This window comes from Rattus norvegicus, chromosome 2 (genome assembly GCF_021556685.1).
Source record: "Rattus norvegicus strain SHRSP/BbbUtx chromosome 2, alternate assembly SHRSP_T2T, whole genome shotgun sequence".
Taxonomy (NCBI): Eukaryota; Metazoa; Chordata; class Mammalia; order Rodentia; family Muridae; genus Rattus; species Rattus norvegicus.
In genome coordinates, this window is record NC_141535.1 from 228945914 (window position 1) to 228973605 (window position 27692).

At 42.8% G+C, this 27692-nt stretch overlaps 2 protein-coding genes across 3 annotated transcripts in view; one reads left to right on the forward strand and one right to left on the reverse strand.

The window, feature by feature from the left end:
* Positions 1-2362: 2362 nt before the first annotated feature.
* The window catches only part of C2h4orf17 (similar to human chromosome 4 open reading frame 17), a 28328-nt gene continuing 2998 nt past the window's right edge, over positions 2363-27692 (reverse strand). The window contains 8 exon segments of one of the 2 annotated variants that reach the window (NM_001134579.2): positions 2363-2756; positions 4715-4758; positions 6682-6883; positions 7842-7923; positions 8962-9105; positions 15720-15784; positions 18961-19164; positions 24488-24577. In NM_001134579.2, coding sequence (NP_001128051.2) covers positions 2566-2756; positions 4715-4758; positions 6682-6883; positions 7842-7923; positions 8962-9105; positions 15720-15784; positions 18961-19164; positions 24488-24560 — 1005 coding nt within the window. In that variant the 5' untranslated portion in view covers positions 24561-24577 and the 3' untranslated portion in view covers positions 2363-2565. 2 annotated transcript variants of the gene reach the window in all.
* Positions 8052-27692, forward strand: part of Adh7 (alcohol dehydrogenase 7 (class IV), mu or sigma polypeptide) — a 64213-nt gene continuing 44572 nt past the window's right edge. The window contains exon 1 of the mRNA XM_087615327.1: positions 8052-8192. The gene's annotated coding sequence lies outside the window, so the exon portion shown is untranslated. The remainder of the gene's footprint in view (positions 8193-27692) is intronic.

Sequence of the window (27692 nt, forward strand, 5' to 3'; positions counted from 1 at the left end):
GTCTTCCCCTCTTACTGATGGGGTTGAGGGTTGGTAGGGGTTTTTCTGTCTTGACCATATTTAAATTTGCAGTCCTTTTTCTAGTGGAAGCCCTTCCTTCACTGGAAGCAGATGTAGGCATTTTAAGGGCAGTTGGACAATTCTGGGGGCAGTTCCATTTCTGGTGTCTGGTTTCCCCACATTTAACACACTTTGAATTGGACCATGTTGTGGCTGCTAAGGCTTGGGAAAGAGAGGGATCCTGGTAGGAAGAAGTCCCAATGCCATGAGTAGCCACAATTCATACATCATAATGTTCATCCTTTAGTCCTTGGCATGCCTGTCTGTGTTCTGGGTCATTCCTTCCCAAATAAGAGTGTTTAAAAACATCACCTTGGCTGTAGGATCTGTTATTTTTCTAAGCTGGCTTGTATTCTTAGTATAAAATCTGTGAGGGTCTCCATATGTTTTTGTTTTAGCAAAGTTAATGAGGAGGCATCACCAGGTCTGGTGGGCAAGGGGTTAGATAGTCCCAGACCTGGAGCATATATAGAGGGCCCTGTTCAAAGCAGCCAGCAGAGAGTACAGCCTGTGGAACTCTCGTACAGAGAAGTCACCCTGACGCAAGAGTTGGTCATAATTCCAAGTTATTAACTGAATGGGAAGGTCTTGCCCTTTTGTTGTGGCCCTAGTTTGTTTGTTTTCTATCCTGCTTCTGGCATTCATCTCTAAACAGAACTTCCCATTATACAAACAAAGAGGCCTTTCTAGTCCTGGGGGCCCAGGGGATTATCATTCCCCAGGCTTTGTGAAACAGATTTTGTCCAGTGGGCGTTGAGTCCGTCCTCACAGATGGCCTGGCACAATTCTTTTAGATCTGTTCCTGGGAGGGAGTACCAAGCCAGTGGTCTTTGCCCTGTTGCTTGGGTATTCATAGGAAAGGTCTGCAGGTGGAGCATCAGGTCCCCGACCATTGTTGCTGAGGCTGCTGCCATTGTGGCTGGGGTGACTGGGGATAGTTGTTCCTGGGGTCCCTGATGTTGTGTTTTATGAAAAGATAAGGAAAGAAGGAATAGGTTTGATGGAGGTGTAGCCAGGCGTGGGGGAAAGGGTGCCTCTTCGGGCCCATGCTGAGGCATCTCTTACCCCTGAGGGACCAGCCATAGGATAGAATAGTTTATTCAGGGTATGAGGAAGAGAGTTGAGAGAAAGGGATGGAGGGAGGGAGGGAGGGAGGGAGGGTGGGGGAGGGAGAGAGAGAGAGAGAGAGAGAGAGAGAGAGAGAGAGAGAGAGAGAGAGGCAAACTTCTTTTATAATGAGTCAGGCACACTTTGCTGCTGCCAGGTAACTGTGGGGCAGAGCCTAGACTAAATGCAAACACTACCTATACATTTAAAACAAGAAGAAAAAGCTAAGTAACTGGAGAGAGGAAATCAAATCTGAAAGTAAGCCCCTTACCCACTGAGCCATCTCCCCAGATCCTTATTAATTTGGATAAGAGACCCCCAGTGCGATCATGAGAGTCTTTAAAAGAAACAGGCAGAAGAGTGTCAGATTGCTTTCTCACAGGAAGCGAACAATTTGATTAGCTATTGCTCTCTTTCAAGACAGAAAAGGGCCATGGGTGAAGGAGTGTGGATTCTGTAGAAAATAAAAAACAAGCTCTTCCCAGGACTTCCCAAAGGAAAATCACTTCATTTTCTTTTTAGACCAGCCCACATCTCTGCCTCTAGAATTGTAATAGAATGGAATTGTATTGCTAAGTTTGTAATACTGTCACAGCAACCGTAGAAAATTTAGTCCTTTCCTCTGGTCTAACTTTCTCCTGTCATCTGGTTACAATTGGCACTGATACCCTGGACCACTGAGCTGCAAGGTGGAAGGATCCCACACCTCCAACCAACAAGCAGTGCAAAGTAGCCACTAAGTGAGAGCATGAACCTCAGACTCCTCAATTAAGACATAAACCCTGTTACACTTGAACCTCAGCATGTCAGAACTGTATACTAAACGAATAAGAGTTGTATCCCAAGAGTAGTTAATTACACACACACACACACACACACACACACACACACACACACATTCTATATTAAATTAACATCTACCATTGGCAATGAGTGAAAATAAACTCCTCTCTGGTTCATGAATTTAAAGATAACTTTTACATTTTTTTCTTTTTGGAGGAGAGATAAGAATTTCTCCATAATGGTCCCCAAACATGGAAACATTGTAGGTTGCCAAAATTGGCTCAAATGTTAAAATTCTCAAGCTCTTTTCCCCGACTCTAAGTTTGGATTCAGCACTTAATTCTGATTATGGATGGTTTTCTGGGACTGGCCCTATGTTTAAGTACAAATATTATTAGTACAGGAGAGGAAATGACATTTAAATAAGTGTATTTATTCTACAAATATTACAACTACAAATAGAAATAGTCTTCATTAATATTTATTTCTAGCATTATATGTAAGTGTTTTTGAGACTTACATGTGCCACCAGATAGAGGACTGTTTGGTCATTTTTAAACTACGTTGATGTTCTGTCAGTGTGAAGTCCACTTTTGTGAAAGGACCACCTAGTGTTCACTTCTCCCTTCCATGTGTTAAGGGATAGAGTGCTCTCTGAGGGCTGTAGCCTTGCACACTCCTTACTGACATTGGTCTTGCTGATCTGCTCTCCTGAGTGTTGGGCTTGAAAGGAGACTTTGGATTGTTGAAATATTCTGTAACAGGCAATTTCTTATTTCTTCTTATAAACAGTGGGGTCTCAGCTCCTGAAATAGAAAAGCAATCTAAGTAAGATCATAGTCAAAAGATTGAATATAACTTCTGCCTTGTTTTATTATTGAATGGTGTGGGGTTAAGAACAAAACAAACATGGAGGTTAGATGAATCAAAACACTCAAGAGTCACAATAGTCTAGTCCCTGTCTTTACCATGTCTCCTTCAGTGAGATTTTGTGCTAACATATGCAGCCTTAGAGATGTTGGTGGGAATGATTTAGAGTTGTGATGTGTGAGGGTATTGGGGCAATGATTGAACAGTGAGATAAAAGGACCTGTTATCCCAGCCAGTGAAGCAAGAGCACAGACAAGCATCTTAGAACAATCTAACCACACTGCTTAGACCTCAAAGCCTACACAGTCCTACCTAACACAGTGCAGGTCTGGAGATGCTGAATGCCAAACGTGGAGAGTAGTAGAAGTGAAAGACCCCAGCTTAGCAGCAGTAACGCCATTTTGCAAGGCTGTACTTAAGATGACTGGTTCAGAGAAAGGTTAGAACACTGAGTACACAGCGGTTGCCAAGCAAGATGTGTTTGGTTGAAGGCCTGGCAACAGGACGACTGCGGTTGAACACCTGACAATGAGAAAAGCCCTGGGAGAGGTCCCACACCCTGGTGGGGGGGCCAAGTCAGCCGTTATGTTCCAAGAAGGTAGCTAGGAAACTTGCCCCCGGGATGAACCCTTGGGGGGCCGAGTCAGCCGTTATGTTCCAGAAAGGTAGCTAAGAAACTTGCCCCCGGGCTGAACCCTTGGGGGGCCAAGTCAGCAGCTAAGAAACTTGCCCCCGGGCTAAACCCTTGCCACATTAGAATCCACCAATTATATCCCTGTAACCATGCATCTGCTTCTGTATGCTTGCTTCTGCTCCCCAGAATCCTATAAAAAGCCCATCCTTGGTTCCGTGGGGCGCGCCAGTCCCCCGAGTGACTGAAGCGCCCGCAGGTGCCTGTGCCTGAGTATCCCGACAATAAACCAAATCCTCTTGCTGATTGCATCCTGTGGTGTCTCGGTCTGGTCTTTAGAGTTGGAGGGTCTCCATCCCGAGGGAAAGTTCTCCCTGAGAGCTTTTCAGAAGGATCTGGAGATTCTTATTTGAAAGCTTATGTGTCTAGGCAGGGTAAACCTGTGCGTGGGCTGTCAGGAAGACTTACAGTTGACTAGAAACCATCATGTAATACTGTGGTCCTAGAGTGAGGAATCGGAGAGGCCAGGAGGAAAGAGGCAGGATTGCTTTCCGATCGTAGCTTCACTTGCTGCTAACATACAGAGCCACTTTAGGGTGTGGTGAACTCTATGGGCAAGTGATGGGGTGTAGAGGGACCCTAAGGAATTCTACGGGATATACCTCTCATCCCTGGTCAAAAGAAACTTGGAGAAAGAAGACAGTCTTTGTTGTTTTTGTTGTTTGTTTGTTTAATTTGAGGCCTGTGAACATTCTTGACAGTTCTCTGTTATCCTCCAAAGAGGCCTCTGTTGGACTATTGAGGACCCATGTAGGGCTTCTTAGGACCATTGGGTCTTCCTGGTCTCAACTTCAGGCTGGTATAGGGCTTCTGACTGGGGCACATTGTTTTCCAGCTGCCTCACGGGTACCTGCTTGGCATTGATGCAGCTGTATTCTTTTCACTTGGCTGATTTTCTTTATTGTGAAATCATTTAGATACTGACAGTTAAGCTGTAGAGTTAACCTGTAATCACTGTCTCTGTGTGGGTCAACGATCTTGTCCACTTGCACCTCCTATGTCTGACTGTGTTTTTAGGGTGCTTTGTCCCCAAAGACACATTTCTGTCAGATTCATCTCAATGCAAAACTGAGCAGAAGCATTTCTGAGGAATTGGAGCTGGAAACCAATGTTAAACCTTACTGTTTTCCCTTTAGAAGCATAGATCTTTAGCACTAACGGATTTCCTTATACCATCTGCAATAGCTACAAATTGAACTTAACCTTTTGATGCCATCTTGTTTCCTTCGGATCCTTGACTTGTCATTCTAAATCAATTGGAGAAAGAAAAACAATTTGAGAGATAGCAATAGACTACAGTGTCACCAAGCTAATAAGGGCTTTCTTAAACACAGTATTCCCCGATGCTTGCTTTAAATACTTAACCAGTGACAACTTAACCTTGAGCAAATACCCAGCAGGCCTGTCATAAGCCACTCAATTGAAGAGATCAGCTCTTACCATATCCTACTTTCTGACTCTATGGATACGTAATGGTGCAGACAAGTTAGGATGTGTACTTTTCAAAGTAACATACTGTCCTTATCACATTATTTCTGTGACTTTACATTTAATCCAACTCTTAAACTTTTAATTTTAAACCAACAAAATTTTCTCTCCCAGCCTCGAGTATTCCTTCAACATGGTGTGTGTGTGTGTGTGTGTGTGTGTGTGTGTGTGTGTGTGTGTGTTTATTTTGTTTGTTGTTTGTGCAGGGTCTTGCTATGTTGTCCAGGTTAGCTTTAAATTTGCAAAATTCTTGTATCATCTCCTCAGAGCTGAGATTCTAGATGCATACCACACCTCGCTCTGTTTTTCTTTTATTACAGTTGCATGGTTTATATATTTGGTTGTGAGCCTAGCCTTTAACGGCTGAGCCATCTCTCCAGCCCCAGTTGCATGGTTTAATTGCATACTTCTTTGAAAATAGTTTGCAAATGGCTTAGTAATTATGTTACCCTCTGGAACTTCCAGGAATAGATCAGTGACAATCAGTTGAAGCCATTTATTCTTATCTTCAGTGCTTTACATTAAAATCATCCCTGTATAATAGTAGCATTTAACAAAATATGCAAAAGAGCCATAACACAAATAATAGTTTCAATTTCTGTTATGGTTTGCGTATTTAAGCCTTTGTAAAGCCCCCGGGGCTGGAAAGATGGTTGAGGAAGCTCACAGACTTCTGGAGGACCCAAGTTTGCTTCTCAACACCCATGCCAAGAAGCTCACAACCGTCTATGACTCAGCTATAGGGTAATCTGCTGCCCTCTTCACACACACACACACACACACACACACACACACACACACACTTAACAACAACCTTAAAATGCCTTATTTTTTTCCTAGATTTCTAGATGTCTAGTCTTACTTAGTGAAAAGGGCATTTTCCTAAAAAAAAAAAAAAAAAAAAAAAAAAAAGTTATTATTGGCTAAAGAACACAACCTTTGCCAACATGTTCTAAACAGTGCAACTAAGATCAACTTTGTTTACACGTGTAAAAATGGAAGAAAACAATTCCATATGTGCAGTCACTTGCTGGGTGGAGTTGAGACTTAGAACCTCAGTAGTTGAAAAAAAAAAGCATGAAGTCTTTGTTACAGAGGTCCCCGGATGGCTTCCAGATGGAATCACCTGGTGGCTTCTGTAGGTAATCACTTGGTAGTTTCTGTTAGCATTTTGTCTAAGCTCCACCCCACAGTTACCTGGCCACAGACAGGTGTGTCTGACTCACTATAAAAGGGGCTGCTTGCCCCGCCTCTCTTGCTCTTGCCTTTCTGTTCCTGCTCTCTCCTCATTCTCTTCCCCCTCTTCTCTTTTCTCTCCTCTTCTCTCTCCTTTCTTCTCTCCTCTCTCCTCTCTTCTCCTCTCCTCTTCTCTTCTCTTTTTTCCTTCTCTTTCCCCTCCCCTCCCCTCCTCTCCTTCTCCCCTTCCTCCTCCTCCTTCTTCTTCTCTCTTTCTCTCTCTCTCTCTCTCTCTCTCTCTCTCTCTCTCTCTCTCTGTCCTTCTACTACCCTCTTAACTGCCCTCCACATGCCCTGAATAAACTCTATTCTATACTATACCTTTTTGTGGCTGGTCCATGAGGGGGGGATGCCTCAGAATGGGTCCTCAGAGCACCCCCTTCCCCCACACCTGACCCACCTCCCTCTGTATTGTTATAAGCACGTCAGTTTCTGTGTTTAATCACCTGAGAGGCTGATGCTCTTCTCTAGATTCATGCAGCGCTTTCAGCTTGGCATGTGAGTTTTGCAGCAGTTTGGTTGTGGGTGTTACAGAGGTGGGTGACTTCCTGGACTCTGCAGCTGGCTCTGGGGTGTTCACTCTGTGGCGAGTCAATAGGTTTATCTCAGATAGTTCAGAATGAATCAGAGCTGATAACCACTCCTTTTCTGATTTGGAAAAGAAAAAGAAAGAAAAGGTTGGAGAGCATGGGTTACTGCTATTATTGTCCCATTGACTAGAAGCCCGTCACCATCACACATTTATGTCATTTCAACTTCCATTGTGATGTATGCATGGATGCACTCATCCGCATCCCCTCACACACACACAGCCACACACGTATACACACATACATACAGTTTTAAAAGAAGGAGTTATTTGGGTAATTTATTAAATGTCATATTCTTTTAAAAGCCTCCCCCTCCAAAATAAACAGAAATTTGCCCCAGGCCCTTTCCAATTAAAAGGTAGTCTTGAACTCTACAGCAAGGCACTGTTTTTCCAAAATGCTCCCTATTCTCCAAGCATGTCCCCCACACCAACATCACCCATTGGCATCACCCAGGATGAAAGCAGATTGTTGGAGCCCCTGTAGGAGGTTTTTGGCTCAATTTGATGATCAGCTAGTTTGAGGATATCTGCTGTGTGCTGAGTGGATTGCCCTGCCTGGGAATGGTGTTTTCATGACATGCACTAGGGAAGCCCATAGGAGCCCAAGAGACAACCGTGTCATTAGCTAAGATTAAGTGATCATAGCTACTAGGACTCTGAAACATGCTGCCTCCACACCAAGGAAGGAAACAAGCCTGCACTCAGACATCACAGCAGGCTTGGGATGTGTTCATGGAGAGCCCGGGGGTTCCCACAGCAAGGAGGAGATGTTGAAACCAGCCTTCGCAGAGAATGCACATTTCCTATTACTCTATTGAATTCAGTTTGAGATACACTACCTTGGTTCCCTGAAGAGCCAGCATACAGGCCCACAAGGACACTGGGAAGGCTCTCTGGGCAAATAACTTTTGCAAGATTTATTTGCAAATGTCAAGGAGGCAGCTTCAGTTTGGCATATTCATCATCTGACCATAACCTGAGGTCGGGGCCCACAAACGACTGTCTTCACCTCACCTTTGTTACTTGCTTGAAGCAGCCAGTCCAGAACCTCTGTCAGAGAATCAGTATGTAAAATGTCACAGAGCTTCAACAGGATCTGACAGGGAACATTAGAGTCACATCGTGAGGAAGAGCATCCATTGTACCAGGCCCACGAGGTTTCCTTCTCTTTCCTTAGAAGCTTATCTCCCCACAAGTCTCTCTGTACATGACACTCTGGGATCCATTTCAGACAGTGCAAAGGTGGGTCACAGAAACCATCACCAGTACAAGTGATGTGTGCTGTTTGTCTGCTGGGTCTGTCCAGTTCTACTGTCTGCCAGGAGCAATTCATTTCAGGAAGTAGACCCCTTATGGAGGCTTGAGGTAAGGCGGGGTGGGGGAGGCTCTAGCAGGAATCTGTTGGTCACAGAAGTCACCCATTTGGCTGCTACTCTCCTTAGTGTGTCTCAGAGGGTGTGGATCGAGCTAGAGGTGCCTCAGTTCTATGAATACAGTGTTGACCAATTGAGACAGGAGTCAAAATCCCTTCCGTTAGTGAGAAACCAGCTTCTGGGAGCTTCTGGGAGGGGAGCTTGCTTGCTTTTTTTTTTTTTTTTTTCAAGTTTCCCTGCAGCTAAGAACCTTTCCCTGTCACACTATCCTTCCCTTTTAAGGAAGAGAACTCTGAGATGAGAGCATTTTACAGATGGCATTCCGCTGTCATCGGTGTGCAGGTTTCTACCGAGAAGTCAGCAGTCACGGTAGCACCCTGTGCAATGTGTCTTCTTTCTCTAGTTTTCAGCAGTTGGATTGCAGTGCTCAGAGGTGATCTACTCTGAGTTTATCTTTCTTAGGTCTGAGTTTCTGTCAACTTTAGGAGAATATTAGCCTCTCACTGTTCCCATAACTTATATGCTCTAATCTGTACTGCTTCTGGGACTCCTGTTACACAAATCTGTGGTTACTCAACACATTCTCATGGCTCCATAAGGCTTGTTTATATTTGTGTATCTAGTTTAGTTTGGATAGTTTTTAGTTGCTCTTGTTTAAATGCATTAATATTTATGTATCTAGAGAAAGTGTGTGTGTGTGTGTGTGTGTGTGTGTGCTCATGCTATTTCTCAACTGATGATTGAAGAAACCTGCCTCTCACCTTTATCTCCTGATCCAGGTAGTTAGGTATGCACACAGTGTTTTCATTCCTGTTGATCCTGGTGTTCATCACATCTGAGGACGGGGAGGCAGCCCCAGAGCACATCCTCGAGGCTACTAGTGGCTTTTTAGGTTTATATTCATCCTAAATCAAAGAGGCGGTATGATTGGCGTGCAGTTTTACATATGCAATTTCTACATAAACTAAATGTAATTAGACTAATAAGATGCTTTTGGCTTTGCTTAAATTACATTTATTTATTTAACTCTCTGCGTGTGTGTGTGTGTGTGTATGTGTGTGTGGTGTGTGTGTATGTGTGTGTATGTGTGTGTGTGGTGTGTGTGTGTGGTGTGTGTGTGTATGTGTGTGTATGTGTGTGTGTATGGTGTGTGTGTATGTGTGTGTGTGTGTGGTGTGTGTGGTGTGTGTGTGTATGTGTGTGGTGTGTGTATGTGTGTATGTGTGTGGTGTGTGTGGTGTGTGTGTATATGTGTGTGTGTGTGTGTGTGTGTGTGTGTGTGTGTGTGTGTGTTTGAGAGTTTTGCTTGCTCAGGAACATGGCACGGTACATGTTTGGTCACAGGACAACTTTCAGATGTAATTCTTGCCTTAAACCCTGTGAGTCCTGGGTGTCTACCACAGGTCATCAGGATTGGCAGCAAATGCCTTTATACACAGCCCCATCTCACATGCCAGAGAAACATTTTTCTTTAAGAAGAGAACCACAATGCTAATAATTCAAAGTGTCCTTTAAACTCTATCAAACATATGTGTTTGGAGACAAAACATGATTCACGTTGGTTGAAATCACTTAAAGCTCCTGATGAGACTCTAGATAATAGTTTAAATGTTGTTTGTATACTGTTTTCCAGGCAGCAATGAACTCCTACCCCAATAAGATATGTTTTGAGCTAGGAAGATTTCTTTTATCACCAGGATATCGAGAAGATCTGTGTTCTGTCTATGAAGAGACTTCACTATGTGGGCTGTACATCCTTGCTCTGCTAAGAGCTGGAGACTTAGAATTAGGAACTAATTTTCTTCTCTTTATTAGTGGAAGAAGCAATAGAAATGCCTGTGGTGGGGTGGGCTAGAAATATAGCCTGCAGTTTAAGCAATGGTAACAATACAAGATGAGGACTTTATGTCCAAAAGAGATAAAAAAAGCCTTGGATCTCTGTGAGTTCCAGGAAGGCTTTTCAACCACCTTCAGCTGTGGTTAATATTGACCAGCACACCAAGTATGATGGTTTGTATATGCTTGAGCCAGGAGTTGTGGCCTTGTTGGAGTAGGTGTGTCACTGTGGGTTTGGGCTTTAATACCCTAGTCCTAGCTGCCTAGAAGACTGGCTTCTAGCAGCCTTCAAATGAAGATGTAGAACTCTCAGCTTCTCCTGCACCATGCCTGCCTGGATACTGCCATGCTCCTGCCTTGATGATAATGGACTGAACTTCTGAACCTTTAAGCCAGCCCCAATGTTGTCCTCTAAGCATTGTCTTGATCATGGTGTCTGTTCACAGCAGTAAACCCTGAGACACCAAGCTAATGAAGTAATGAGTCGACCTGGACTTGAGATGACTGGAATGATAAGAAACAAGATTAACTGCTGGCAGTTGTAAGAGGAAAGCTGCGTCACATGCAGACTCTCACTGAACACTTCTCATGCACACACTTCATGGGAATGGAGAAGAGTGGTACACATCTTGCTTCTCCCCCCCCCCCATTGAACATAACTGAAATGCCTGGAGTTTTAACAAATAAGTCGAAGAATCAGAATGTATAAAACAACAAGAATTTCACAGGTTTACAGTTAAAGGAAGGTGAGGAGCCAGAAGTTGGTTAGATGCACTAGATAGTTTTACCTTGAGATCACTGGATGATAATGAAAAACAAGAATTTGTCTTTTTAACATCCTGAAACTGTCTGAAAGACAGATTTCAAAGCTCTGGGTCCAAAAAGGACCACCCAAGGACTCCATCTACAGAGGGCCCAAAGAGGACCACCCAGGACTCCATCTACAGAGTGCTCAAAGAGGACCACCCAAGGACTCCATCTACAGAGTGCTCAAAGAGGACCACCCAAGACTCCATCTCCAGAGTGCTCAAAGACGACCACCCAAGACTCTATCTCCAGAGTGCCCAAAGAGGACCACCCAAGGACTCCATCTACAGAGTGCTCAAAGAGGACCACCCAAGGACTCCATCCACAGAGTGCTCAAAGAGGACCACCCAAGGACTCCATCTACAGAGTGCTCAAAGAGGACCACCCAAGGACTCCATCTACAGAGTGCTCAAAGAAGACCACCCAAGACTCTATCTCCAGAGGGCCCAAAGAGGACCACCCAAGGACTCCATCTCCAGAGGGCCCAAAGAGGACCACCCAAGGACTCCATCTCCAGAGGGCTCAAAGAGGACCACCCAAGGACTCCATCTCCAGAGGGCTCAAAGAGGATCACCAAAGACTGCATCTCAAGATGATGGTGGCCCAGTTGTGCAACAATCTCTGAATAAGATCAGCGAGATATGGTAGAGACAAGACATTTATAATTCCTGATGAAATGTTAACATTTATTCTTGGGGAATATGAGCAGAACTTGTAAGCCTGGAGGGAAACACATTGTTCCAGCTAGCTTTATGTCAATTTGAATCAAACTATAGTTATTTGAAAGGAAGGAATATCAATTGAGAAAATGCCTCTGTAAGATCCAGCTGTAAGGCATTTTCTTAGTAAGTGATTGATGGGGAAGGACCCAGTGCATGTGGGTGGTGTCATCCCTGACCTAGTGGTCCTGGGTTCTATAAGAAAGCAGACTGAGCAAGCCATGAGGAGCAAGCCAGTAAGCAGCACCCCTCCATGGGTTCTGCATCTGTGCCTGCCTCCAGGTTCCTGCCCTGTTTGGGTTCCTGCCTTCACCCCTCTTGATGAACTGTGAGGAAAATCAACCCTTTCCTCCCCAAGTGGTTTTGGCTCATGGTGTCTCATCACAGCCATGATGACCTTAACTAGGACATACATCAAGGGAGAAAGGCACAGAGTTGTAATATTAGGGACCAGAAGACAAACAAATGTACAGGGGTAAAATCATGGAAGAATGTTTTTTGTGTACAAATGTATTCGTAAATCCTAAAAGTTAAGTGAAATAGACAAATTTCTTTTTTAAAAAAATGCAAGTTGCCTAAGATCACAAAAGGCAGCATAAAAAGCAAATCTCTATCTGTGAAACAAAAGAAATGAATTTCCAGTTTAAAACTTGGACTGGAGGGAAGCTGCAAGCCTAGCTAGCTGTACTGGAGAATTTTAGCCATCAGCTCAGATCACCTAGAAGATTAAAGAGAGTTCCCAACCAACTGAATGGCTCCTACATTGTCCTGAGGGCAAACCAGAAAGAAAGACATAAGAAAACTACAACTTTTCACAAACAAGGACATAAGAATATTAAACAGCATTTTTATAAACCGTAATATTGAAAATAACAACACACTGTACAAAGTCAGTTCGTTAACCCAGAATGCAAGGACGGTTTAATATTGGGAAACTGGCCTATGCAAGGCACTATATTCATACCCTAGTATCTCAAAAGCAGAAAAGTCGATTGGCAAACTCATCCTCCATGTCTGACCAAGTGTGGAAACAAGAAGGAGCTGCCACGTGGTCATCCGAGCAGACGGAACCAACACTGCCCTTCGCAGTGGAAGGCTAGGGGTCGAGTATAAGGCGAGGAGGATGCCGGCTCCAGTTGCTTCTAATTAACACACACCAGCGGTTCAGCCACCACAGTAAAGCATAACAGAGATGTGCAGTGTGCACATTTAAACATTATAGAAAAATTAGAAATTTAGGCCTTACCAAAATTAATAATTTTTGGAGAAGACATTGAAACAGAAAGACAAGATTTAGACTTAAAGAAAACATCTGCAAAAAAAAAAAAAAGAGTGGAAAAGTGGAAAAGGACTATGTAGGAAGCTTTCATATCACAATTACAGAACAGCCAGCAATTCAACTTTAAAGACAGGCAAATGATTTGAACACCTGAAAGGTCGCACAAATGACAGGGAAGGAGAGGAAAGCTGCCATCTTCATCTTTTGAGAGGAAAATCGAAACTAAATCCACACAACTAACCACCACCAGCCCCTGGATTAGCAGGCTTTGCTTGGGTTTTAAGGCAGCCAGACTTCAGCCTCCTTGTGTTAGGACGGCTACTGCAACTGCACTTCACTTCCATTAGCTAAAAACTAGAACCTATCAGACTGCATTTAAGGAGAGAGTGGAGGAAAGGAAACCCAGATGCTGCTAAGGGACTGGTACGTGAAAAACAGCTGGGCCATTCTTTAAAATGTGGCTACAAAACCACTGTAAGTGTACCTGCAGGTATTGACCTGGAGGGAAGCAATGACAAAAGCATATAAAGATTGTGTGTGCTCATCACAGCTTGGTAAGAAGACGGGCACGACCCAATGCCCATCAACATGTGACTTCAACCTGAGAGGAAACGGATCTCTTGGCACTAAAAATCCCGAGTCCCTTGGCATTAAGAATCAGCATAGCTGATTGATGGGTGAGAGACCAGCCCAATGTAGGTGGTGCCATCCTGGTTCAAGTGATCCTGGGATCTATAAGAAACCAGGATGAGTAAGCCCTAAGAAGCAAGCCAGTAAGTAACATCCCTTCATAGCCTCATCATCAGCTCCTACCTCTAGGTTCCTGCCCTGCTTGAATTCCTGCCCTTATTTCCCTCAGTGATGTTACCTGGAAGTGTAAGCTGAAATGAACCCTTTCCTCCCAAGTTGCTTTGGTAGTGGCGCTTTATCAGCAATAGCATGGCATAGCAATAAAACAGCAGCTGGCCAATTCATCTCCTCGTCAGTCAAAGGGAGATGATGAGGAAACGAAGATGTGAACGTTCACCAAGGGATTCCTTTGTGTCAAACAAGATAGCAGCTTTTTCACTGGGCTCCCACTGCTTTTACACTCAATGTTCCCTAGAATCAAACATTTCAAATATAGTCCTGATCTTACTATGACCTCCACTAAAATCCCCAAGCTTCTTAAGAGTGGCTAGATGAAAGTTAACATTCTCAGTCTCTCTGGTTCCAAGGCCATATCTCTCTCACCTTCATACATCTAGATCACAACTGTCCAAGAAATCAACCATCTCACACCCTCTGCTTTTGCTCACATAAGTTCTTATTAAAATTGTTTTGAGTTTTCTCATTAATTTATGAAGGACTGATATCGTAAAGCTATCGATTGACACTTTCTATCCTAGGACCACACTATACCTCTTTATTGATTCCAGCCTTCTTTATGACATTCAGCAATATGGTTTGCCTTCATATAAATAAGCCTGTTAAATTTCTAGTTATTGCTCAATAGCTTTTTTCCTCTTTTTGACATCATTGTTACTATTATGAATCAGATCTTTCACATAGCACATTTTCTAATTACGTGTTTCCGGTCAATAGCAATGCTATTTTCTCCTTGTGTTCATCTTATGTCCAGAAATCTTACTGAACACTCCTTGTCACATCAAATATCTTCAGATGAGTCTCATGAATTTTCTAAACAGCCAGCCAGTCATCTATAAATCATGACTTTTTGGTTCAATCAAGTGTGGTGAATTCATCCTAAAGATATTGAGGCATTGGGGTTGGGGATTTAGATCAGCGGTAGAGCACTTGCCTAGCAAGCGCAAGGCCCTGGGTTCGGTCCCCAGCTCCGAAAAAAAGAAAAAAGAAAAAAAAAAAAAGATATTGAGGCATTTCCTCAGATCCAGCAGCTCATTAACAAATAGTGTCAGAGACTCAAATGCCAATGAACCTCAGGTCAACACTTTATGGTAATTTGTTTAGCTGTATATGGGTTAAAGGTTATAACACTTCCCTTGCTTACCTCACAATAGTTTATATGTTAATTCATCTATTCAAAATATCTTTATGTAAAAAGATATGAATTACTTAAGTATTATTATGTTGTTATTATTTTTATTTTACCAGGGAATGTTGTCCTTTCACACTTCTCTACATGTGTGATATACATTGTTCATCTCCCTGTAACTTCTCCCAATCCCTGTTCTCCAATTCCCTGTCCCAATCAGTTTCTCTTATTTATTTCCTTTTGTTTGTTTAGATTTTCAGCTTTTAGTTGTTTAGCTGCTCAGTTTAGTTTTTTTTTTATTTGTTTAGAATTCAATTAGAATCATCTATATGAACCTGGTTTTTAAACATACCATCAGAGGGTTATGGGCTGAAGATATGTATTTCTCAAAATAGTATAAAAATTCAAATATAAAGCAAATTTGTTTTTTTCACTCAAAAAAAAACCCCAAAAAAACCCAAAAAACAATACAAAACAAAACAAAATAATCAGCATAGCAACTTCGGGATATTCTAGAATAATCTTACTGAGTGAAATCTTGAAAGAGAACTCACATGTGGTCTCATTTACACAAAAATTAAAAGTTTTTGCCACCTTAGTGACACAAAGCAGACCAACATTTGTCTTTGGTGGCACTCCTGAGGAAACCCATGGAGTTACACACTCTCCTGTTTTGGGTGCTGTTTCCCTGGGGGAAGGGGGTGCATTTGTATTTGTCAGTGTGCATCAAATTGTGTATTTTGGATATGAACATTTTATATCTCATTAGCTATACTTCAATAGAGATGTAAAATGGTGTGAAAGAGACTTGTGAGAAGCGCCATGAAGGTCAAGGGCCAGGAGTCAGTGTAAGCGACAAAGCGTAGACAGCCAGGTCTTTACCTTCTTATTCACCAAGGGATTGTCTCTGGAAGTTCTGAAGTTATGATTGATTTTTCTAAATGGCTCTGAAAGAAATTGGGAAAATATATTTAAATTAAGTCAAACAGTTCCAAACATGCTTTATGTATTAATTGCTAAAATAGCCTAGTCTATCTAAACTTAAATTAAGGTCAGCTCTGACTGGTGTGTGCACGTGAGGAAACTTGTGCTGTAAAACTGGGTGTGATGATGTCATACAAGTTCATCTATGTTTCTAAAAAGATTCCAGCATCTTATTCCCAGCATAAGATGAAAGCAGATTGCAAACTAGGCTTTCTCCCTCCCTCCTTTTCTCTTTCCCTCCCTCTCTCCCTTTTTCTCTCCCTCCCTCTCTCCCTTTCTTCTCCCTGCCCTATCTCATTCTCACACCACTACCCAGGCTGACCTGTGAACCTTAGCTTCCCAAGTCACTAGAATTACAGGTCTCCTCCAGCAGCCCTTGCTACTCCAGGGTTTCTTGATTCAGTTAAATTGACTGTAAATCAAAATCTTACTGTATGTTCCTACCCATGTCCCTGTCACTTCTGTTTCATAGACAATATGTATGTTTTGTTTGCCCAAAGACAGAAGATTTGCTGGGCTATAGTTGTATTCTTTATTTGTCTCATCTTCTGATCCTATCGCTCATCTATGATCTAACTAAATCCCTTTCAGCCTGAAATCATCCACAGCCTTCCTTGGCTTCCTTTCTACTGATGTGAAGAGAGGTCTTTTCTAAGCAAAGCCATAGTTATGCACCATTTTTTAAAAGTAAACTTTTTGTGCACACTCCCCATAGTAACTAAATTCGTCAGTTCTGTCTGAAGCAAGAGTGTTACCTTGTGGTAATGAACAGAACATTGAACAGAGTCACCAGGCAGAATGTTCTGTTAAGGGTCCCTTGCTGGAAACAGAAACTATTCTGTTTTAAGATAAAAATCTAAGTAATATAAGGAACTGAACATCCAATTGCATTGGAAGGACTGGGCTATAAACTTTTGTCTTGAGATCTAGACATCAGATTGACAGCCTGACCAACCTAGGATCACCAAGGAAGACTCAGTAAGGAGTTCTCTAGAGCAGGTTGGCCTGTGGGCATGTCTATGAGGCACTGCCTTGATTGTCTTAGTTGATGTGGTGTAACCCAGCCTGAAAGTGGACAGAACCATTCCCTGGTTTGGTTACTGGACTCTATCATATTAAGAATGCTAGGTGATTTATTTCTTGGTCTTCAATTCTATTCCATTGATCAACCTGTCTGTCTCTGTACCAATACCATGCTGGTTTCTTATCACTATAGCTCTGTAGTGCAGCTTGAGGTCAGGGCTGGTGATTTCCCGCAGAAGTTCTTTTATTGTTGAGGATAGTTTTCACTATCCTGAGACTTTTGTTTTTCCATATGAAATTGAGGACTTCTCTTTTTGTGTCTGTGAAGAATTGTGTTGGGATTTTGATGGGGATTGCATTGAATATGTAGATTGCTTTTGGCAAATCCTACCAATCCATGAGCATGGGAGATCTCTCCATTTTCTGAGATCTTCAATTTCTTTCTTGAGAGACTTGAAGGTCTTGTCATAAAGATCTTTCACTTGTTTGGTTGGAGTTACACCAAGATATTTAATATTATTTGTGACTATTGTGAAGGGTGTTGCTTTCCTATTTTCTTTCTTAGCCCATTTATCGTTTGTATAAAGGAAGGCTACTGATTTGTTTGAGTTAATTTTATATCCAGTTACTTTGCTGAATTCTTCCTGTCTAAAAGAACTGCAGGGACAAAAATGAGAAGAGACTGAGGGAAAAGAGGTCCAGTAAATTGGGACCCATCTCAAGGGAAAGCTCCAAGGTCTGACACTATTACTGATGCTATGGTGTGCTTAGAGACAGGAGCCTAGGGGTTGGGGATTTAGCTCAGTGGTAGAGCTCTTGCCTAGCAAGCGCAAGGCCCTGGGTTCAGTCCTCAGCTCCGAAAAAGAGAAAAAGATAGAGACAGGAGCCTAGCATGACTGCCCTCTGAGAGGCCAAATAAGCACCTGACTGAGAGACACACAGATACTTACACTCAATCATTTAACTGAAGTCGGGGACCCCCTGTGAATTAGAGAATGGCTGGAAGAAGCTGAGGAGGAAGGCAACCCTATAGGAAGACCAGCAGTCTCAACTAACCCAGACCCCTGAGATCTCTGACACTGAGCCACCAACCAGCACACACAAGCTGGCCTAAGCTCTTTGACACATGTACCGCAGAGGTCTGCCTGGTCTGGCCTCAGTGGAAGAAGATGCACTGAACCCTCAAGACTCTTGAGGCCCCAGGGAATGGGGAGGTCTGGCAGGCAGGGGGGGTCATCCTCTTGGAGACCGGGGGGAAGCAGAATGGGATGAGGAACTATGGGAGGGCGGACCAAGGAGGTGGGCAATGACTGGACTGTAAAAATAAATAAATAAATAAATAAATAAATAAATAAATAAATAAATAAATAAATAAATAAATAAATGTAACAACAACAAAACAGGCTAGCTGAGCAGTAGCAGTGAATTCTCTCTGCTCCTGACTGCATGACTGCAGATGTTGTGTTTACTAGACCCACCTTCTGTCTGTCGGTCTTCTCAGTCAGTGCTGACTACACACTCATATCTGATATCTCTTGGCCAGCTTGTTACCTTCTCATCACACTGAACAAATAGCCATCAGAAGCGTACTAGAGGACGACAGACTTATTCTGGCTGGTGGTTTGAGGGTGTACAGAGGGAAGGCTTAACAGAGGGAGTATGAGATAACTGTGGAGTCAGGAAGCAGAGAAGATGTGGGGCCAGGCTCAGCCGGCTTCTTTCTTCTTTCCCTATTTCTATTCAGCCTGGGATACCCAGTGCGTGCAATGGTGCCATCCACATTCCCTGCTCGCCCACATTCTCCAGAAATGCCCTCCTCCACACACCCGGAGGTGTGCCTTCCAAATCCAGTCAAGAGCTGAGACTTGAAATCAGATATCACCCTTATTTATCTACAGATTGGCCACTACAAACCTGGCCTGGACACAATAATAAAAATAATAATAACAATAGTATTTGTTAACAGTGTCTTACTGAATTGTGGTGAGAGGAATGTAAGTTGTCTGTAGTGAATAGCCTTGCCCCTAAGTTGCTGCAGCTACTAAAGCAATCAGATTTCTTTTCAGTCACTTGCAGGAGGCCTAAGAACACATTCCATTCCTTCAGAGGGACTCACCAGAGTGAGGCCTTTCGGGCACTTTGTTTTTGGCTGGTGACACTCCTCGGATACTCAGGCTCTCTGGGGATGCGCTTCTGGGTGGGTTACTGACTTTTGCTAGTGTTGTCTCATTCTTCTGTGAAGGACTTAACTGGCGAGGGCAGCACAGCATTCTGATGGGCAAGTCATCCTTCACAGTGCAGATGGGGACGTTGTTCAAACCTGGAAGGACAGGGGGAACCATTTATTCATTTGCTGACAAACCTGTTTGCAATGCACCCATCACATACCGTCTCCTAACATTCTTATGTTTCCCCAAGCCCTTCTCACTAGTCTTATTAAATGTTTGTAAACTCCTTGTGAGATCTGCATTAGGCCGTGAGCCTTGTGGTTGGGGGTTTTGGCCCTCTCCTTGTTTGTACTGTCTGTGGCTAGCACCTATTCCAGTGCCTGGCAGAAAGCTGGGGTCTTCAATGGTGGAATGAATGGCTGGGGAATACTACCAGCCATTTTATTTGGTTATATACTTCAAACTTTACGAATAGCAACTATCTTACAGACAGTATCATATGTTATCATCATATTTTAAACACTAGAGTGGTGATTAGTCCAGGAACACAGTAAAAAAATTGGATACCAAATTAAATCTAGGCAAGCTTAAACACACATGTTCACTGAAACCCCTAATTTCTCTTTCAATTTGTTCTTTTTTTTTTTTTTTTTAAAGAAAGCACGCAGTATGCAGATTGTATGTGTTGGAGGACTTTCACAGGAGCACAGCCCACTCTGCTGCCATTTTGTTTGTTCTCTGTTACTGGTGACCACTTTCCCCATATTCACACACAAATGTGCATGCATGGTCATCTCACAAGAGACAGAAGTAATATGAACACGTTTAGACTCCATCGATTCAAGAGTTAGGTAAGAACTGCTTTTACAAGTTGTAAAGGAAAAGATAGAATGGCAGGATGGTGGATTGAGAGTCCGATGAGACAGGGCTCCTGGCTGAAAGTGTGTGGAAGAGCTGTGAGTTGCACCCAACAGTGAAAGGTGACCTGCAGCTCAGGGGAGGGCTTGGGAACTGAGCTGCAGAGAGATCCTGCCCACTCTGGGGAGTCAAGTTTCTGCTACAGAGGTTATAATGGCTCCCTTGTCTGAGAGGCAAGCAAAGATTCTGTCCTCAGACCCTTGGTGTCTGACTGATATTCAGTCTCTAACGGGAGAGTGTTGTCGTTTGGGGTTCTTATTTCATTTTGGGTTTTTTACTTTTTTTTTTTTGTTCTTTTTGTCCAGGGCAACTGTTTCTTTAATGGATGACTGTCCCTTAGCAATTAGAAGGTTTGATATGACAGAAGTTATTAAGAAAATGCAAACTATTTTATCCTGCATTGCTTTTTCTGTCACTGTAATAAAATACCATAACCAAAAACTTAGCTGAAAAACGATTTGTTTGGCTTAAACATCCACGTCACAGGGCATCCTGAGGGAGGTCGGAGCAGGAGCTCAAGGAAGGAACCTGGAAGTGGGAACTGAAGCGAAGGTTCTCTCTCCCACTGGTGTCAGGCTAAGTCTTCTCTGTCTGGGAACTTCCTTCTGGCTGAAGGGAGCTCTCATGCACGACAAAGCAAAGCCCCATGCCTGGCTGATGGAAGTCAGAAAAGGCTGAGATCTTTACCCAGAATTGAGTACCCTATAAAAGGGCCCTGGTTCTCAAATGTGGCCTCTGTGACATCTGTGTGGCATGGTTACTCTCACCTTCCTGCTTAATTCTGCCTCCTTTGTCTTCTTCGCAGAGGTTGCTCCACAAAGCACTTCCAAATAAAGCTGCCTGATACAAATTCCCAGATCAGTGTCCTCAGAGAACTGAATTTAAGAAAACTTCTCTGGAGGGAAATATAGGGCACAATGCCAAAATAACACAAGACAGTCTAGACAGGGGATATGGGGCCCAGGAAGTCTTTTGATGTTGTTGTAAAAATGCAAAAAGTAAGGTCGTCTTTTATCCCCCTAGGTCCGGCACCTCAGTGCCCCAAGATGTCTGCTAAATATCTTAAGTCTCAGTCAGCAAAGCGTCTCACCCCCTCTGCTCCATCCCCTATCACACTGCTGAAGGCCTCTCTCTCTCTCCCCACCCCCCTCCCCGAGCCTGGCAGCAATCTCTCTACCTATCTAGTTCCCAAGGCAGGTTTCCATTCCAGAAGCACATCCCAACTCCGTGGTGGCCCAGACCAGCCGCCCACACTCCATTACACTTAAATCTACACATGAAAGAACACACAGCACAATAACCTTTGGCCCAATTGATAAGATATAATTGCCCACCTAAACATACAAAGCCCAGTACACATCCATCCCTTAAGAACATTAATAACAAACTGTAAATACACAGAGCAGAATCTTAATGTCAGCCTCCATTGTTGTCCCTCAGCTCCTCTCCCTCTCCCTCCTGTCTCTTCCTCCTCCTCTGTTCCAGTCTCCTCCTCTACTTTCAAACTTCTCTCCCACCCATCCTTCCTTCTCCTCCAATGACAGGCCACTTTCTGTCCTGTTCCTCCCCTCACCTGTATCTTACAAATTCAATGGGGAGAAGGTTCTGGTGAAGTCACCTGAGTCCTGAGTATGTGACTAGGCAGCAGTCGTTGGGGCAGTGGAATTAGCATCAAAATACAGATAACTCCAGGGCAAACCACAACATTTTGAAGTGAAGTTTAAACCAATATATGAAAGAGGAAACAGCAATTAATGGGGGAGTTTTCTGCCTTGAGAAAGTATGTGTGAAAAGACAGAACTTGCCAAGGGATTGCTGCATCTTCAAGGATCCTGGGTAAGCCTACAAGGCGCGTGCATGTAGGGACGGGGATATTCGAGGTGAGTTGAGGAGACAGGAGACACATCCCAGGATTAGACATGATCGTTGTAAATGCTCCTGTGGGCTGTGAGCCTAAGTAGACACTGAAAGTCTGAGTCTTATGCTTTCATGGACGATGGATTGGATGAAGGCAACTGATTTATTCGTTGGTTATCAGCCTTACAGCCTTCCTGATTACATTTGTCAGTTTTTTCAAAATGAGGATAGTGGTAACATTAGCAAATATGATTTGCACGAGGCAGGGGGGCAGCCAGAATGCAGGGTGCTGAGGAGTGGCTCAGAGGTGAGGATGTGAGAACCCTGAGTGCACGCGTACATCTCCTCAGGCTGAGATGCCACGTTAAGTTTCTTAGCATGATATTCAGCACGTTGTAAATGTGCTCTGCAGCCAGTGACCACTTTCTGCCTCCCACAGGTACTCTCCTCCGAAGTCTACTCTCTGCTCTGTTTGTTGATGCTCTTTCCCTTCACCTCCCATGACATCTACGTAACCATGGCACCGGCATTGTTGCTACCCGGCTCTGCCAATAATGAATAGATGGATATGTGACTGAGTGATTAACTTGATGATCGCTGTCCGTGATTTAAACACTACGTTTCTGTCGATGACTCCACAATGTGCACCCTACTTGTCCTTCTAGTTGAGACCAGTCTCGGGTTTCCACTCAGGCAGATGGCTACTGCTGGGTACTGGGAATGCTGTCTGCCTCACTGAACCTGATAAGGCGTTTGGCTACAATGTGGCCTTTGGAAGATTGTTGGCTTTTACTGATATATTTACTACATCCAGAATACAAGTCAATCTGTATGGAGACACAAACCACTGCTGAGTGAAAGTCTCCAGCGTCTCCCCTTAGCTCCCCGGCTGCACGAGACGCTGCACGTTTTCCTGTAACCTTATAAGGCTAACCAGATAAACTTAGGGGGCAAAGCGAAGCAGCACAAGTTCACATCAGGTCCCCTTCATACTTTATTCCAGCTGGTCGCCATGACTTTTTTCTCCCTGAGCATCCTCTCTAGTCTCACCTTCTAGCGTTGCTTGGCTACCATTGTATGGCAGTGAGACTCGTGTGGTTTGACAGGATTGGCAGCCTCCTCTAATTCTCTTTATTCCTGGGCTCTGCCCTTCCCATCAAAAGATGGTTCATCTTTTTCCTCAGGAAAATATTCTCACTTCTCTTTTTCCCTTTTTTTTTTAAGGAATACAGCTCATTTTCATCTGTCGGGGGTCATTATACACTATTGATATATGTCTTCCTCAGTAAGGCCATGCCTGCTGTCTGCTCAGTTTCCTGATGCGCCTTTCCATGTTGGCACTTTTCCCTTCGTCTCTCATGTGTGTATACATGGCCACATCATAGTACTATTGTTATCGGGCTCTACCTACATCATTACTCTAAGTCAGTGTTGGTTGAATACACTTATGGAGGAAGCAAGAGGAGTCTCAGGGAAGGATATGAGAGACAAATGATTAACCCAGCAGCTGAGGTGGCTTTGGTGGGCGGTGTCCCAGAGTTGCCTCATCTGGGATGAACTGACTGGTTCACTGTATCTAGTACCAACAGTTCGGTTTGTTTTCCATGTACTTGGTAATTCTGAGAAGCATATGTGCCTTTATTTCTTCAGCATAAGAGAAGGTACTACCAATGTCTAATGTCCAAGGGGCTTGCTACAGAAAGTTAAATATGGGAATGGGAAAGAAAGGGAGGCAGAGAAGAGAGGAAGAGAAAGGAGAAAGGAGAAAGAAAGAAAGGAGAGAAAAAATATATGCAAGGCCCTGGGCTCCTTCCCCACCGTACGTACATATTTATGCACATAAATGTACTTCCCTAGGTCTTATGTTTAAATCCCAGCATGGGTGTTGTGATGGCTATTCTTGCTTGTCAACTTGACTGCATCTGGAATTAACTAGAACTCAAAAATGGCTGGGCACACCTGTGAAGATGTTTTTTGTTGATTTTTGCTGTAGCTGTTTTGCTTCACTGGGCCATTTGAAGTGTGAAGATCCACTTCTAATCTGGATCTTTAGGGTAGGAAGATGCATGTCTAATCTAGGCCACACCTTCTGCTGGAAGCCTATATAAAGGAGGGGGAAGAAGGAAGCTCTCCTTTTGCCTACTTTGTCCTGCCCTTCACTGGCTTAAAATCATCTTTTTGTTTTGTTTTGTTTAGGATTCTGGTATATACTGAAGATTAGCTGAGACTTCCAGCATCATGAACTGAACAATTACTGGATCGTCCATTGCTAGGCAGCCATCTTTGGATTAGCTAGACCATAGTCTGTAAATCATTCTAATAAATTCCCTTCAGCTAGATGATAGATAGATGATAGACAGATAGATAGTAGGAGAAAGAAAGATTGATTGATACATTCTATAAATTCTGTTACTCTAGAGAACCCTGACTAATACAGGCACGGAAGTGGTTAAGATATTAAAATGCTTTTAAGTCATTGACATCTCGAGCTCCCTGAATGACTTCCCTGGTTCTAAGTACTTTGTTCATTTCCCCAGGCCCCTATCCCAAGCAATCGATGGACTAAAGGTGCCTACAAATGTCTATAGTACCCAGCTCCTAGTATCTTAGCACCTGCCTTTACCAATGACTAGACATTTTTTTTAAGTTACAGTTTATGCATGGAAGGGAAAAACATCTGAGTAGCCGAGGCCCCGGTACCTTGGATGTGGCAAACTCTTCTGGGATGAGGTGTGTGCCTGACGATAAAGCAGCCTTTGTTTCTCTCCGTCATGTTTCTGGTTTTGGACTCTGGGTGAAGAGAAGAGGTTGAGGATTTATGGAAAGGGTTCATGGCCTCTTCGTCCCCCCTCTCTGCCATTGCCACAAAAGTTCTTGGGATCTAACTTGATCGGCCTCACTCACAGATGGGCTGCAGCCTTGAAGTCACAAAATATGACAGTCATCCCGAGAAAAGATCCTCACAGCCATGTGTCTATCAAATACTTTTCCATCCTTGCATTAAATTATATTTCATGTCAAAACAATGTGAGGATAACAAAATAAACAAATGAACAAAGAGGTACAGTGAGCGCTTGCTTTGTAGTCAATCTAACTTTTATAAGCATTCTAGGTCTGAACAGAACATACGTTCCCCTGGGTGGAAGGAAGATCGTAGCCCTTATGAACAATGGACCATATTCTATTTTTCATTGTGTCTAAGATCCCTGTTGTCCTATGAGCAAATCATTTACATGATTAGTATTTATCTTAATGAGTAAATTAGGCTTTTAAAACACTATATCTGCAAAAATACTTTAATTGGCTTTATATAAGAAACTTTCATGTTGTATCTATAATAAATATAGGTTTTCTTTTCCTTTTTTAAGATTTATTTATTTTATGTATGTGAGTATACTGTCACTGTTTTCAGATGCACCAGAAGAGGGCATCAGATCCCATTACAGATGGTTGTGAGCCACCATGTGGTTTCTGGGATTTGAACTCAGGACCTCTGGAAGAGCAGTCAGCGCTCTTAACCACTGAATCATCTCTCCAGCCCAGAAATATAGGTTTTCAAATTCATATCATCTTCCAAATGAATAATGATACCCAAGACAGTAAATGCTGGGGAAAATGACCCCACGTGCTCAGCTGGTAAGCCGGTCAACATTTGCTAAGCCGTTTGCAGCATTCAGGGATTGCAAATGGACTTCTGTCACTAATTAACATCAGTCATACACCAAGGTCTAAAAATGAATGCTGATTTAAATGACTGCTCTTGAAATCTAACAAAGGCATTTTTGATAGATGATGTATATAATATATGTCTATATTATAATGGAAACCTTATTCATCATACCAGAACTGGCAAATAGACATTTCTACTGTCATTTATTTTCTCTGGTCAGAAGAATATGTAGTATCAAACACATCCAACTAATGGACCTTGAATGCAGCATGTCATTGAATATGTCTAGTTTATTGACCTCTTTTATTTATTCGTTTATTTCATGGTAGTGGTGTATATGTGTGTGTATAAGAGTGGGCTCAGCCTTCTGAGTACTGGGATCATAATTGTCTACCACACCAGACCTATAGTCAAACTTCACATTTAGCCTTCCAATGTTGGTCCTTTGGTTCGAACAAGCAAATAAGTTCATTAATTTACAGTGCAGAAGAGGAATTTAAGTGTGTAGAGGCAATAACCAGAAATGAAAATTGGGATCTGTCAGGAGCCATAATGGGACAAGCTAATAACTAGCAGGTGATCATCCTCAGATGGCCTGCTTCAGATTGTAATATAATCTGCTACAGGTTCGCCCTTATTGAGCAAGACAGTAAGGGAATTCATTTTAGGAAAGATTCTGCTATTGATATGTTTTTCCTGTTATTATTAAATGTATGTAACAATCACTAGGTATTAGCCCACCCTTTGGAGCAGATCTCTGCAGATCCATGAAGATGTACTGTCTTGTAGTGATGCTATATAAGTAAATACATGACTTCTCAAGTCTTAATGATGACCCTATAAGAATTCCTAAAATTATATCAGTGATTATTAAGCTCTTTTATGGTAGGGACTGTTATTAGGTCCTTTTCTGAGAGTCAAAAGTGCAATGAGAACTCTGCAAGTCTCCCAAGTGTCAATTATTCTCAAGTTAATTGCTCTTAGACTTTCTCCTGCTCAGAACACTTTCCAAGAGGCTGTAAAACAATTAACCGAAAGTCATAAAAAGGGAGCTAATGATTTATTATAGGTGCTAGGACAGAGGATAAACTATTGACTGGGTTTATCTATACAAAACTTCACTAATAACTTAGTTATTGTTTTAATCCTTCAGTGAACTGGTGGAGCTGTGACCGTGATGGATGTTGAGCAAGATAATTACTCCTGATGGTATGCATGTAAACATTCCCTGTTGTAAACTTCTATCTCAATTTATGATTTGACTTTTTGTGTGAACTTGTGATGAACTTTCAAACATGTGATCATGTATTCTGAAAGATGTATAAGTACTGAGGACAAAGAGACGAGAAGAGGATAGAAAAGAATGTTTTCCCTTAGAAGAATTTTTTTCCCTTTTCCCACTTAGGATCTTTCTGCTTTTTGCCTTAGATAGCTTTCATAGGAAACTTTTTACAACTTAGTAACACATGCCGTGATCACTTTTCTAAGTGTCCCTTTTCCCTCCTGCAACTCCGGACCAGCAAGGCTGAAAGTTAGAGCTGTGCAGTCCCAGCTGAGACAGAACGAAGACATTGACCTCCGCTGTTAGGCTACAGGTGTTGATCACCTCAGCCAGCAGTCTTTTACCCTCAGAAAGGGCAAGAACGTTTTTAGGACTTTTTAGAAGTTATCACCAGCATTTCAGTACAGTTAGAGAGCTAGAAAATCCTGAACCCTCAGACTTTAAAGTGACACCAGAGTCCTACTCTATGCCCCCACCACTACCCTCTCCAGTCCGGGAGGCCCCTTCGGGGATCAACAGACCAGTAAACTGATTTTCTAGGTTAGTTCATCTACAATCTGTCGGAACTGACTTAAATGACAACTGGAATGTCCAATTTCTCTCCTTGATGCATCTGCCCCACATGAATCCATTAGGTCAGTCTGAAGGGACGTTGTCCAGGAATTTGGGCATAACAGATAAACATGAAATCAATATGGTCTCCATTGTCCTCTTCAGAAGAACCACAGAAGAGTCTGGTCTCATCTCACTCTTTCTAAAGAAATGCTGTATGCATGATTTGAGAAGTTCGGTCAGATACGTTCTATGTGGTGAGTGTTTAGCGAGTGAAGACAGCGTGTAAATATTTTGTTCAGATACATCATTAAAATTTTTGCAGAATCTAAACTATACACGGAATTCTTGTGCCCCACACAATTATTTTGTTGATATCTAACCACCTACACAATAATATT